Source organism: Oryza brachyantha, chromosome 10, assembly GCF_000231095.2.
Source record: "Oryza brachyantha chromosome 10, ObraRS2, whole genome shotgun sequence".
NCBI lineage: Eukaryota > Viridiplantae > Streptophyta > Magnoliopsida > Poales > Poaceae > Oryza > Oryza brachyantha.
Genome location: NC_023172.2, coordinates 14,426,982 through 14,439,636, shown reverse-complemented (window position 1 = coordinate 14,439,636; position 12,655 = coordinate 14,426,982). Strand labels below are relative to the sequence as shown.

Below are 12,655 nucleotides of genomic sequence, written 5' to 3'. Positions count from 1 at the left end.
AATTTTTTGTAAATTTTTAAATAAGGTGAACGGTCAACGTTGAGCACGAAAATCCATAAATATATTTATATTGTTACGGAGGTGGTATTAATTCTTACAAATGAGATAGCAAGACAAAGGGTAGCCAGGGTGACCAAAGGAAGGGGAAGAGGAAGGACTACTATCTGTTGGGGGAAATTACTACGGGTATTGTCATCGCCTGTCATGGATCTGGACAGATTCGATACATGTGCAGTCCTAAATGTGAAGTCACACTAGGGTTGTCGAGATCACATCCACCAGCTTAATTAGATTACTGAAGCCGTTGTTTGGACAAGCAAAAAGGCCGTTCATTTACTGAAGCCACACCCACCACAGGCCGTGAACTATAGCTAGTGTCGGGCACGGTTGAGACCGTTGTAATCCGGGATCGGGCTCTAATTTAACAAAATAAACTAAGTTCTATTTTTAAGATGTCAAAATTGAAATTAGCATATTTAGTTAAACCAACCACACGGTGGAAATAGAATATTTGGACTAAATAGATCATAGGGTGATACTTAGGGATATATACTTTCCAAATATTCCATTTCTACCGGGGGGGAAAGGGCTTTATTACCATCTGGGCCAAGCTTTTGTTTCAAGGCCCAAACCCAATGCAGCTATGCAGGCCGGTCCAGATGCATGTCTGAAGAAGTAGTAAGGCTGCAATTCAGTTCAGCAGCCCAAGGGGCCGGGTCATGTCCCCCATGCCGGCATAATAATCTATTATTAATCTCTTTCCATCGGTCTCGAGAAGTCTAGAACCTTCGACGCCCACAACGCGTGGCAGTAGGACATATACTTGGATCAGCTATATATAAATCCTTGAACTGACAGTACCTAGCTAGTTCAGTTCCTCTTTCTCAAGCTCTATCAATTTGCAAAAAAATAACACACACAGTGCAGGCAGGTGAGATGGAAGCTATAGCTCGAAGCAACATATATACTGCTAGGCATTTCGATCGACTTGCCGATTGATCGATCGATCTGGTCTACCGTACCACTACAGGTCTGTTCGATCGATCTGTGTCTTTCCCGTTTGAGTTTACTTACCGGAAATTTTTATTCCATGGTAATCTAACGAAGATCAAGATAGCACACGCATGTAGCTAGTTAACGATGCAAATAATAGTTTACCCACCGAGATCGAACTAGGATGCCACGATCTGGGCTTTCATGCATGCGTAGAGCTCTGGTTATTCTTGTGGGAGACCGACGAACAGGGTGACTGGGGATGGATGCATGGCGCCGCGTTGCTCTCTTCGATCGATCAACCTGTCTCCGGCCGGTTGGAGAAGCGATCCATGCCGGGCAATCCTATGTACAGCTCCGTCTCCACGTCCATGGCGTCGGCGTTGGCGCCGCTGCTCGGCGCAGGCACGACGTTCCGCGGCCACGCCGGCGTCGCCGTCAGGTGGTTGGCCGCCGCCGCCGCGGCCTCAAGGTTGCGATGCTGCAGGTAGGAACAAGAACAACCCCACGGTGAAGATCAATTGCGCATATGAGTAACGGCGTGGTTGATGGATTATAAGCAGTTTCCACATGAGATATCACTTCATGTTTGCAGCTTCACTGGAGGAAAGAAAAAGGTAGTTTGCAGCTTGCACTTTTGCTGTATATGTTTGCCTGATAGCAAATGGCCGTGGTCCATTCTCAGTTCGTCACTGATTGATTACCTTGCCGCGTAAATTTTCGTTGTCTTTGAGCAAAGTCCGCTCCTGATAAAAAAGAGATGCATGGAAAAATAATGATGGAGTCAGGAAATAATCAAATATGGAGTTTCGTTTGTTACTGTAGGGATATGCATATTGGTTGGGGGTTTGGAGCTGTACCTTCTCTTTCAGTTTAGCTATCTGCTGCTCCAGAAGCTGGGTCTAGTGTCAATGAATTGATAATATATAGAAAAAAATTTATGTTAATTTCTGTAGAGAGAAGATAATTCATAGTTTCTGAAAAGTCTGTCTACCATTTTTATGGCCTTCAGGAGTACTGAAAATAGCTAACCTTTCTTAGTCTTATGTTGTGGAGGCTCTTCTCAAGCTTGATTTCCAGACCACGCAATTCTTCAACGGAGCATCCTTCTAAATTTTCTCCCATTATTTTCCTACATAATTTATGTAAACTCAGAGTAGTACCACTGATTTATGGCTCTCTGCAGAATCACCTTGTAATTGTAATCCACATAGAGTGACTGGATTAACTTCTTACCGTCTGGCATCATCAAGAGCTTCTAGTTTCTTGGCCAAGCCTAAGGTATCATCTTTGACTTGCTGCAGTTCAGGTCGATGATATTCAGACTTAGAAGTTAAAAAATGCAAGTTCACATGCATGCTATACTGTACACTGTACAGCATGCCTCCAATAATATTGAAGTATTTCGATAGTGAAAAACGTTGTACTCTCTTAATTACAATGTATTTGAATACCACAAACATGTTTCTTGGTGATATTAATAAATGAAATTTGGCATATATAAGATATCAAGGAAAATATGATTCAGCTAATTAGGTATCGTTGTACTCTCTTAATTACAATGTATTTGAATACCACAAACATGTTTCTTGGTGATATTAATAAATGAAATTTGGCATATATAAGATATCAAGGAAAATATGATTCAGCTAATTAAGTATCATGCAGATAATAATAATTTGTCAGCTTAATTAATTAAGAAGCTTGAAAATGTGTAGGATGCATGCATTTAGTAGACGTACCTAATGGCAAATTAACAGGACTCCCAACAACAGCCAGTCAGCTAATGAACATGATAGTGCTACATTAAAATGTGCTTGGTACTATATATATATTGCTACATCATGTGTAGGACGTTATCTTAGCTAAGCTAACTGCATTAATTGACAACCAGAGTATAAGCATGCTATTGCATGCTACGTACGTTAAAATGCATGTCAGAATATTATTGCTCGCGGCAAGATTAAAATTGTGCCGCTGCTGAATTGCATTACCTTCTGTAGTATATCACTCAAGACCTCTCGTCAACACAAAAACAAGAAATAATTTCCATATATTACTTGATATTGAGCATTCAAATAATTAGTTGGTATTGGGCATTCACATAAGGTGTGTGGTATTAATTTTTAAGGATGAAGGTCATATACGTGGGACTGGAGGGCAGCTCTTCACCTGGATATCTTGTTGAATTGTCTTGTTGTTGATGACATGATCCTTTGTGTATGCTTTGTAGCGCTCGATCGTCTTCTGCAAGCTGAACAGATACAAGGAGCAAACTAAGAATCAGAAGAACGATGATAATCGTTTGTTGGGCAAAATCATATTCTGATTGAGATAGAAAACGCTACCGATTACTTTCTCACAGAAGAATATATATATATATCCCAGCAATTAACAAATGAAGCCCACAACAAGATACTGTATTTAGTAGTATATATATGACTTGAGCTAGTTCTGCATGTTCGGTCTGGTACAACTAGCCAGCTAGATCTGCTAGGCAGCTCAGCAGCTCAACGTTTGTCTGCTCATATTGAGATGCTACAAGCAGTGGACAGTGGTGGCTAACTGGTATATAGGCATATAGCCAGCTCTATATATCCAACCAAATGATTGCCAAAGAAAAGTAGAAACCTAGAAACTAGTTTCTGGTTCCAACTTTCTCTGAAAAAGATGCCAAGATCAGCACTAGGAACATTTTGTCACTTAATTATTCCTACATATTCATGCTCATGGTATAATAATTCAGATGAAACATCCAAATCTGTACACATGATAGCACATGCATCATGCATGCACATCCTATAATTACCAATAAGTGCACACAAGCACTTAAAAAACAAGAGAATTCTGGACTGCATGGCGCATGCATATATAATATCACAAAAAAGGTGCAAATTTCAGTACATATATCAAAATATATTTTTTGAAAAAATATATTACAGAATTTACCATGCATCTTTGAACCCACTTTTTTTAAGAAGCATATATATATACATTTTCCAATATGATAGCCATCCATAACCTTTAGAACAATATGTTGATTTATGCGGCTCAAACCAAACTAGGAAATGCATCTGCTTGCATTACATTTCGAAATATACTTTTTTTTTTATAAATTTGATTTTAAGTCTGTCCTATTCAGAAATCAATATTAAACTGTTGACATCTTATCATTTGTGTTGAATATTTGGTACTGACCAAAGATGCAACTCAATTTCTAGATTTTATACAAAATAAAAAAAACACAATTAGGTTCTGCTAAAATAACACTCAGTAATAGGCAAGCCAGGCTAAGGTTAACGAGAATATGGGTACTAAGGTGTGCTCTCTCCATCCCAGATCCTACGATATAGCAACAAAATTTGTCTCAAAATATAATAACTTTACAACCTATATTCTTTTGTCAACTAATCATAACCTTCTGCATTTCAATTTCTCCCCGCTAACTTTTTTCTCTTAACCATTCACAAAGTTCACTTATTTAATAGTTAGTTCCACCTATTTTCTTAATAACCATGTTCAACTCTAAAAATTTTCTTATATTTTGGGATAGAGGTAGTAGGTATCAAGCTGCAAATTCAACTATAATGAACTGAACTGTTACTATCCTTGTATTGCCCACCTAATTAAATGAACAGTAAAATCTTCACTCTTCCTAGTGATGATTTTAGAAGTTTCATAATTGAAGAAAAAAAATACACTTCAAAAAAATAATTGAAGAAAAAAAAGGCTGAGTACGTTCTGGATTCCTCCATTTGTCATCTCTACTTCATCGCCTCGTTGGCAATATCTTAGCTAAATTAGTATTGCAACTATCTAAATGAGCAATGCATCCATATGTTTCTGAATCAACATAATGTGATTTTCGTGCATATAGGAGTGTGACTACTTATTGTTGGGTTGCCAAAAAGTAGTTAATATATATCTAGAAACAAAAAATGTATCTGGCTATTCCTTGGGATATACATCAAGCAGGAACTTTTTTCCAATCATAAAAACTGCAACCATATAAACCGACAAGCTTGTCCAATATAGAATATAATTTTCATGGAAATACATAAATGGCGATACTTCTTGTTCAGATCAATTGATGAATTATGTAATGTCCTTTGCAATAAATTATTACACATTGCATTGCGGACTTGCCATTTGTTTGACTATCCACATAAAAGTTAGTGAATTTACAAGCTTTAAGGCTAGGGCTGTAAATGCTTATGTATGCATGAACTGCTCAAGTTGGCTAAAGCTCCAAACGACCCATCTTCAAACCAACACTTGATCTTATGAGCCTAATTAGTTCGAGCTTTAAAATTATGGTTAATGACGTGCTTACGTATTCATTATAAAATATACCCTCTCTGTTTCAAAATATTTGAGCTTATATGGTGAAGCCATGATTTAACTTTTGTGCAGTTTTTAGTTTTGCAAAGCCAAACGCCAGCTTATTTGAGCTTATATGGTATACGCATATATATATATATATATATATATATATATTTAAGCTAACAAGCTAGCCTTATGGACTCGGGATCGACCATGTTTTCTTTTGCATGACAAACATTGAGAAATGCATAAATAGAGTTCAGGAACCTTATATATCAAACGCACTATATAAAGCTCAAATTTTGATCTATATTATTTTACCAAGAGCATACTTTCAACCTCAATTCTTGCACGAACTTGGGTTCACTCAATCAAGGCCACATGTGCTCAAGCCAGCTCCTTGACAACCCTAATATATATGTTGTAATCTATATACTACTTTAAATAGGAATAGTAGTGACGGTGAATCCTCCAACACCCCAACATCAGTCATCCACCAACTCTATATTTTCTACACTTTAAAAAAAAGTGTGCTGGCAGTAAATTTGCTACCATTTCACTACCAACTCTATTTTTCTAAGAAGGTGGCAGTGGGTTCACATGTCAGTCGTCCTCTACCAATTCTCTACTTTATATACAAAGAAAAAATCTTTTAAACAATATATACATGAATTAATATATAAAAATGATACTAATAATGGGTTAATTATCATTTTCTTTAATTAAAATGTACGGGGCAATACACCATACTGACAATGCAACAACGGCTAGAAATCTCACTGTGAGGTAACTGCCCGGAACAGTTTAAATTTTGAAACCGTATGAACTCTTCTCAGTAATTTATAGGTACACGCTAATCGAAAGAGAGAATCGATCATAAGATGTTTATAAGCGCTGTAAAATTGTGTTGTATCGTTTTGAGAAGGAATATTAATTGTGCTCTTCCCTTACGTAGGGGTTTTGTAATGGATTGTTGAATTATAATTGTTCATAATGGACAATTATTTATTCATGCATGTCACTGTGGATGATAATGTTTTGATCGTTTTGATCAACTTATGTTTGTTGATGTTTTTTCTTCGGCTTGGTTTTTTCAACGCATTTTTTTCTTGCCTGGTTACTGGTAACCACATTGAGTTCAAAACTTTGGATTTGAATATTTTTCTATGAACCACTAGCAAGGGGCCGGCCGGTATGCATGGGTATTTCCAGCAAAACCAATATTCAAAACCTTGGTTGTGGCCCTCGTACTAACTAGGATAGCATGGTAGACGTTGCGACGAGTTGAATTGTACAAATGCTCAAGCTCCGCTAACTAGGCCCATTTTTTTTTTGGCAATTGAACCATCCAATAAATTAGATCAACAGTTCAGATTTATTTTTATCTAGTAGAGAGCACCATAGTATGGCTCAACTAAATATAGTAAGATAAGGATTATTAAAATGTTACTTTCGCTCACTTTTTAATGACCAGATTATAACACACTATTATCAGATACCCTTTCCCTACTCAAATATAAATACTCTATATAATCGAAATTTAGGTTTTATATATAATATGCTTGTAATCAAGCATTATCAATATATATTTCTCAAACGTGCGAAAGATTTGCACGTCAATACATTAGAAGGAAAGAGTTTTGGTACACGACGCCTAGAAGCCTAATAGGCTTAAGGCACAGACCCGAGAGATAAAAACAGGGCAACTAAACTAGACGTGTGATTAAGAAACAAAGCACAACACCAGGAGAAGGGAGGGGGACAAGACCGCTCTACACTCCTAACAGATCTCCAAAGGTGGCAACGCCGGCGGCCGACCACAGCTGGCCTTCCAAGACTACCAACTCCTTCACCGCAAGGATGGGGGACAGCGTCGAGTCGAAGATCCTACGGTTTCTCTCTTTCCACAACTGCCAGGAGACGAGGAGGACTAAAGAGTCGAAGCAGGTCCTTAGATGGTGTTCTTAGACCCTGTTTCGATCCAAAAAAGTCCCTAGGACTACTAGGAAAAAATCCCTATTCTTCCAAACAGGAGGGACTTTTTTTGAGACTTTTCCTAGAAGCCCCTCAAAAATCAATAGTCCCTTGAAAGAGACTTTTAGGGACCTTTTCTCACTCTTTCCATGCAGTGCCCCTCTTTTCTCTCCTCTTCTCCCCTCTGCCGCCTGCCCGCCCGCCCGCCCGACGGTGTCGCCCTTGCCCCGCTCGTCGGCCGACGCCGGCGCCGCTTCCGCCTCCTCTTCTATCCCCTCTGCTGCCCGCCCGCCCGCCCGACGGTGCCGCCCTCGCCCCGCTTGCTGGCCGGCGCCACCCCCACCCCCTCCTCTCTCCTCTTATCCCCTATATCGCCTGCCCGCCTGCCCGCCCGACGGATTCGCCCTCGCCCCGCTCGCCGGCCGGCGCCGACCCCACCCCCCTCCTCGCCCCTCTTCTCTCCCCTCTTCTCCCCTCCGCTGCCCGCCCGCCCGACAGCACCACCCCCGCCCCTGCCACTGCCCGCTCGCCGGCCAATGCCGACGCCGCCCCCACCCCCGCCCCCGCCCGCTCGTCGGCCGGCGCCGCCCCCGCCTACCCGCCCCCTCTTCCCTCTTCTCCCTGCTCTTCTCAGAGGTACTATAGTATTTGTACCCTATAGTAAGACATTTTTAATCCCTCTTTCCAAACAGGTGGGACTATAAAAAAAGTCCTAAGGACTACTAGTAAAAAGTCTAGGGACTACTTAAAGTCCCTGAATCCAAACAGACACTTAGTATATATGTTGATCTGACAATATGGGACTCTTGGATATCCTACCTCTGCAAGCTTTATTTCTTAATCAACTTTGAACGAAAACTAATATTTGTTTTATAGGCATTTTTATGTTGGTTTTTGCGTTACCTCCTCGTAAAACATGGATGTCCAAAACATGAATTTACTACCAATGTGGACCTGGTGGAGCCATCACGGGCTGGCTGCTATTTTGACAGTACAAGAGGCATATCTGGCACCATTGTTCTTTGGGACAATACTAACATGCCCCCATTCTGTCCAGAATGGTACATATTTGACAAGAATGAACATACCCCATAAATATCATGCATAAATGTAACTATACATATATATATATATATATATATATATATATATAATTGACATTAATATATGTAAAGTATAGTTTATCAGGAAAAACAAAAGGGATAAAGCTGATTTATCCATATTTCCATATTTCAAATAAAGGATTCTGAAAGGAAGACAAACCAATGACAGCAGTGTAAATTGAGCACTTATATTCAGAGAAAGCATCTTAAACACGGAAAAATACTAAACATTATACAATGTTATACTACCTCCTTACAAAATCTAAGATTTTGTTTAGCAGAGGTAAGATTGAGAAGAAAAGACTATGTTGTCTCTTAATAAATATGGAATGTATGTGGGTGGGAAGGTGGGCGGGGATAAAACGAAAAGCATTTTATATACGAAGTGATTGAAGTGATAAGTAGTAAAATGTGAATAGTACATAAATAATTATATGTTAGAATAACATTCAAAACCCACAAATACTTATATTTTAGAACAAAACTCCCACAAACAAAATCTAGCTACCATTGAACATAATGAAATGGGTTGCATTAACTCTTTAAGAACTGACTAAGGCCAGTCTCAGTGGAAGTTTTATGGGCAATAAATAGGGTGTCATGTAGATATTTTTGATGATGTGACAATGTATTAATGAAGAGAGAGATGTGATAAATTTTATGAAGATGAAACCATGTATGCACAGTTGACTAGACAGCTTGTGTCTTGCATGTAACCTAGGAAACAACAATAGATAAAACTATGCATTGACATATGAGTGTTTTATTCTACTTTCAAACATTTTTAGATAACATATCACTCTAGGTAATCGTGTCCATAAAACTTTCATTGAGAATGGCCTAAGATATATATATATATATATATATATATATATATATATGAATCCAAATTTGACCATGAATAGCGTGGCGATTAAGTATGTATACTTGCTTGGAAGATTAAATGCAAAGTAATTTCAGCACCAGACTATCATGATACTCCCTTCAAGTTTGCAGAATACTTATTGAATGAAACTTTTAGAATTTTGACTATAAGTAACTTTAAAATATTGACATAAGAAACATGGAGACCATGTGCATAGATTAATCTTGAAATATACTTCAATAAAACCATATGTAATATATCAAATTGGAGGGTAGTATGTAACATTGGAAAACTTGGCATGATTTAGTAATCAGCTAATGAAAGATCTATGAGCTATGTTTTTTAAACATAAGTATGGAGTTCTGATTGATGCATGTTATATCAAGTTCTTAGACACACTAAATATGATCAGCACATGAGAATTAAGATATGGATTTAAAGAAGGAACATGTGCGTCGCTCAAACTCTTAAGATTATTGTTTTAAAGCCAAAGCATGCTAAGGACTGGCAGTCAATTAATAATAAGAACATTATCACATGCTACTGACAGTAGGATAAACTTCATTTTTACTGCCGTTTGGACAGGTCAATCGACATTTCAATCACTTGCTTAGCAAAGCTTTTTTCCTCTCAGTTTTGCATTCTCTACAGTCTGGGTTCATATGAAGTACTACGGAAATTTTCCGTTCTGAATTAATCCGTTGTCGTTGTCGAACATGGCAGGTAAAACATAGAGCGCTGTAGTTAGCATCACCTAAAAACATAGAACGCCATTAAGTATTCCCTAGACTAGTGTTTGTAAACTACATGCATGCATTACAAATGAATTAATCGGCGATGCATGTTGTAGAGCTCGTTTCCACTGCCGTGCATATATAAGCCTGATAAAGCGTTGGATATTAAGGTGCAGCAAGCCTAATCTAAGAGACGATGAATTGATGATTAATGTATAATAAACAGTACAGTACACCTGACCATCAACAATATAAGGATTATGGTTCAATGCGCCAGACAAGGTACGTACTCTCCACTATCCAGAAATAGATATACTAGAGGAGAACCAAGACTAATATCCATTAAGAAGAGAGAGACACCGAAGAAATTTGAACCTGTTGAAACATATTCAGGGATAGAAAACTTTATTTCGCCGTGTGACGCGAGCTATAGACGGAGTAGAAACAGCCATATCGCATGCTATCTACTGTGCCCAACGGCACAGGCAGGAGTATGACGGGAAAGGCATACACACAAACAGGCCATACCTCGAACGAACGCGACCGATGCGAGAAAAAAGGCAGGCCAATCCGTAGTACTTGCACGAGAAAATTCAATTGGCTAGCCTCAGGCATCGATCAGTACTACTACTACCTCCACCATCATCTCGATTGATCGATCACTGACCGGATGTCACATGAGCTTGTTTCTCCATTTGTGTCGTCGTCGCACGCTCCTTTCCTACCCGCAATTACTGGGCACGCACGCCGGGCCTGCGTCCTGCATCCTTTCCCCCATTGGCTGCCCATTTATTTCGGTTTTTGTCTATTGGGTCACTGCCTCCATCCATCTCCATGTACGATTGTGTCCTTGATCTTGTTTCAGAAGTGAGAAATCCCCTTTAAATCATCAAAAAAAAAATTTCGCTGCAGCAATCGCTTTCCCCCGCGGATCGACAACGAATGGGGAAGAAGGATGCGCAGAGACGCAGACGGAAAAGGAGAGAAGGACGAGGCGAAAATCAGCTGGCTCGTGGACATGCTCCATGGAACAGGTAAGCGAGCTTGGGAGGATGAGACGAGAGGAGAAGAGGGAGACGAAGAGAGAAAGAGAGAGGAAGAAGTGAAGAACAGGAGAGATGCTACAAGCCACGAGTGACTGTGAGGTGCTGTGGGCATCATTCATCCGGTCCATGCCGTACAGATATTTAGAGAGGGGAGAGAAGTGTCAACCTCTACAGGAGTTCACAGATTCTAATAATAGCAACAATGGCCGGTGCATAAGCCACGGCAAGACGAGCAGGTGTGGCCGCCGGTCGCCGTCGTCGTCGTCTGCGCGGAGAGACCAGATTCGGAGAAGCCAAATCCGAACGGCCAACCCATTTTTGTTGAACGAAATTGAAGGCAGAGAAAACTATCGGGAGATCGATCAATCGAACAGCCCATACACTTAAACCCCAAACCACAAAAATCACCCCCCGAATCCCCGATTACCAGTTTAATTATATCGTATAAAAAAAAAGATGAAATCGCAGTTTGCAGCAGCAGCGCGCACAACGAGGCGAAACGATCGAGCAAGAGGAATTTCCCGGCTTGCCGCCGGGAACGATCGAGAAGAAGGTGGGGGGAGGGGAGGTAGGTGGGGATACCTGGGGGCGCTGGCGAACTCGTAGAGGCGGCCCCGTGGGGAGAAGACGATGAGGGCGACCTCGGCGTCGCAGAGGACCGAGAGCTCGAACGCCTTCTTGAGCAGGCCGTTGCGGCGCTTGGAGAAGGTAACCTGCCGGCTCGTCGGGTTCTCTATCCGCTTCAGCTCCGTCCTCCCCCTCACCATCCCGGCCGGCCGGTCGAGCGCGCGGGGACGACGAGGGATTCGAACTCGAGGCGGCGGCGGCGCCGCCGCCCCCCTCTCCTCCCCACTTATAAACTAACCCCTGCAGCAGCACGGGTCGCCGCACCAGGATGAATATTAAATCCAAGCACCAGCAGATCAAAACTCGACAAAAAGTAGACAGATCTGTGACCGGGGAGGGCCGCCCGGCCCCCGCTCCCCACCCCGAAATGGCAGCTATCCCCAGCAGCAAGAGACGAGATCGATCGACGAGCGACGACGGCGAAGGAGAGCAGCAAGCACACAGGCAACCGCCGCCTCCGCTCTCGTGCAGCCGGGCGGATTTATAAGCGGGAATGGCGGCCCGCGCGCGCGCGCGTGGGAAGCGGGGTGGGGAGGAGGGCGCGCGCGCTGAGCTCTAGCGAGATGGACGGGAGGGTGGAGACGAGGCGGGCGAGGGGGGCGGGCCAAATAAAGAAGGCGACCGCGCGAGCGAGACTTCCCGTCCTGGGAAACCCACCGGCTGGCTCGGCCTCGGCGCGGGCCATCGCCATTGGCCCCGTCGATCGCTCGCTCGCTCGCCGTCGCGCTCTCCATCTCCTCGCGTGCGGGGGAAAAGGAGCGCGGAACAAGTGGACGCTTTCGGCTTAGCTGGCTCGCGCTTTGCTTTGCTTCCCGGCGGGACCGCCGGCTTAGCTAGTTGCGCATTTGCATCCATTTCTGGCCATTGGATTGCATGGTTAAGGGTTTAACCATTTGGGCATGTACTAATAAGGTACATGTTGACTGTGAGTCGAATCTCTCACTCACCTACGAGTTTACCTCTCACACACGTTTGTTAAAAAAAAGATAG

At 41.7% G+C, this 12,655-nt stretch overlaps 1 protein-coding gene across 1 annotated transcript; it reads right to left on the bottom strand.

Annotated features, from left to right (window-relative positions):
- Positions 1–811: 811 nt before the first annotated feature.
- On the bottom strand, positions 812–12,366 carry LOC102716250 (MADS-box transcription factor 56). The gene is made up of 8 exons (XM_006661939.3): positions 12,027–12,366; positions 11,621–11,905; positions 3,166–3,247; positions 2,230–2,291; positions 2,026–2,125; positions 1,854–1,895; positions 1,698–1,739; positions 812–1,474 (listed from the first exon to the last, which is right to left on the bottom strand). The coding sequence occupies exons 2-8, from the start codon at positions 11,803–11,805 to the stop codon at positions 1,292–1,294; spliced, it is 696 nt and encodes a 231-aa protein (XP_006662002.1). The 5' UTR covers positions 11,806–11,905; positions 12,027–12,366; the 3' UTR covers positions 812–1,291.
- Positions 12,367–12,655: the final 289 nt, after the last annotated feature.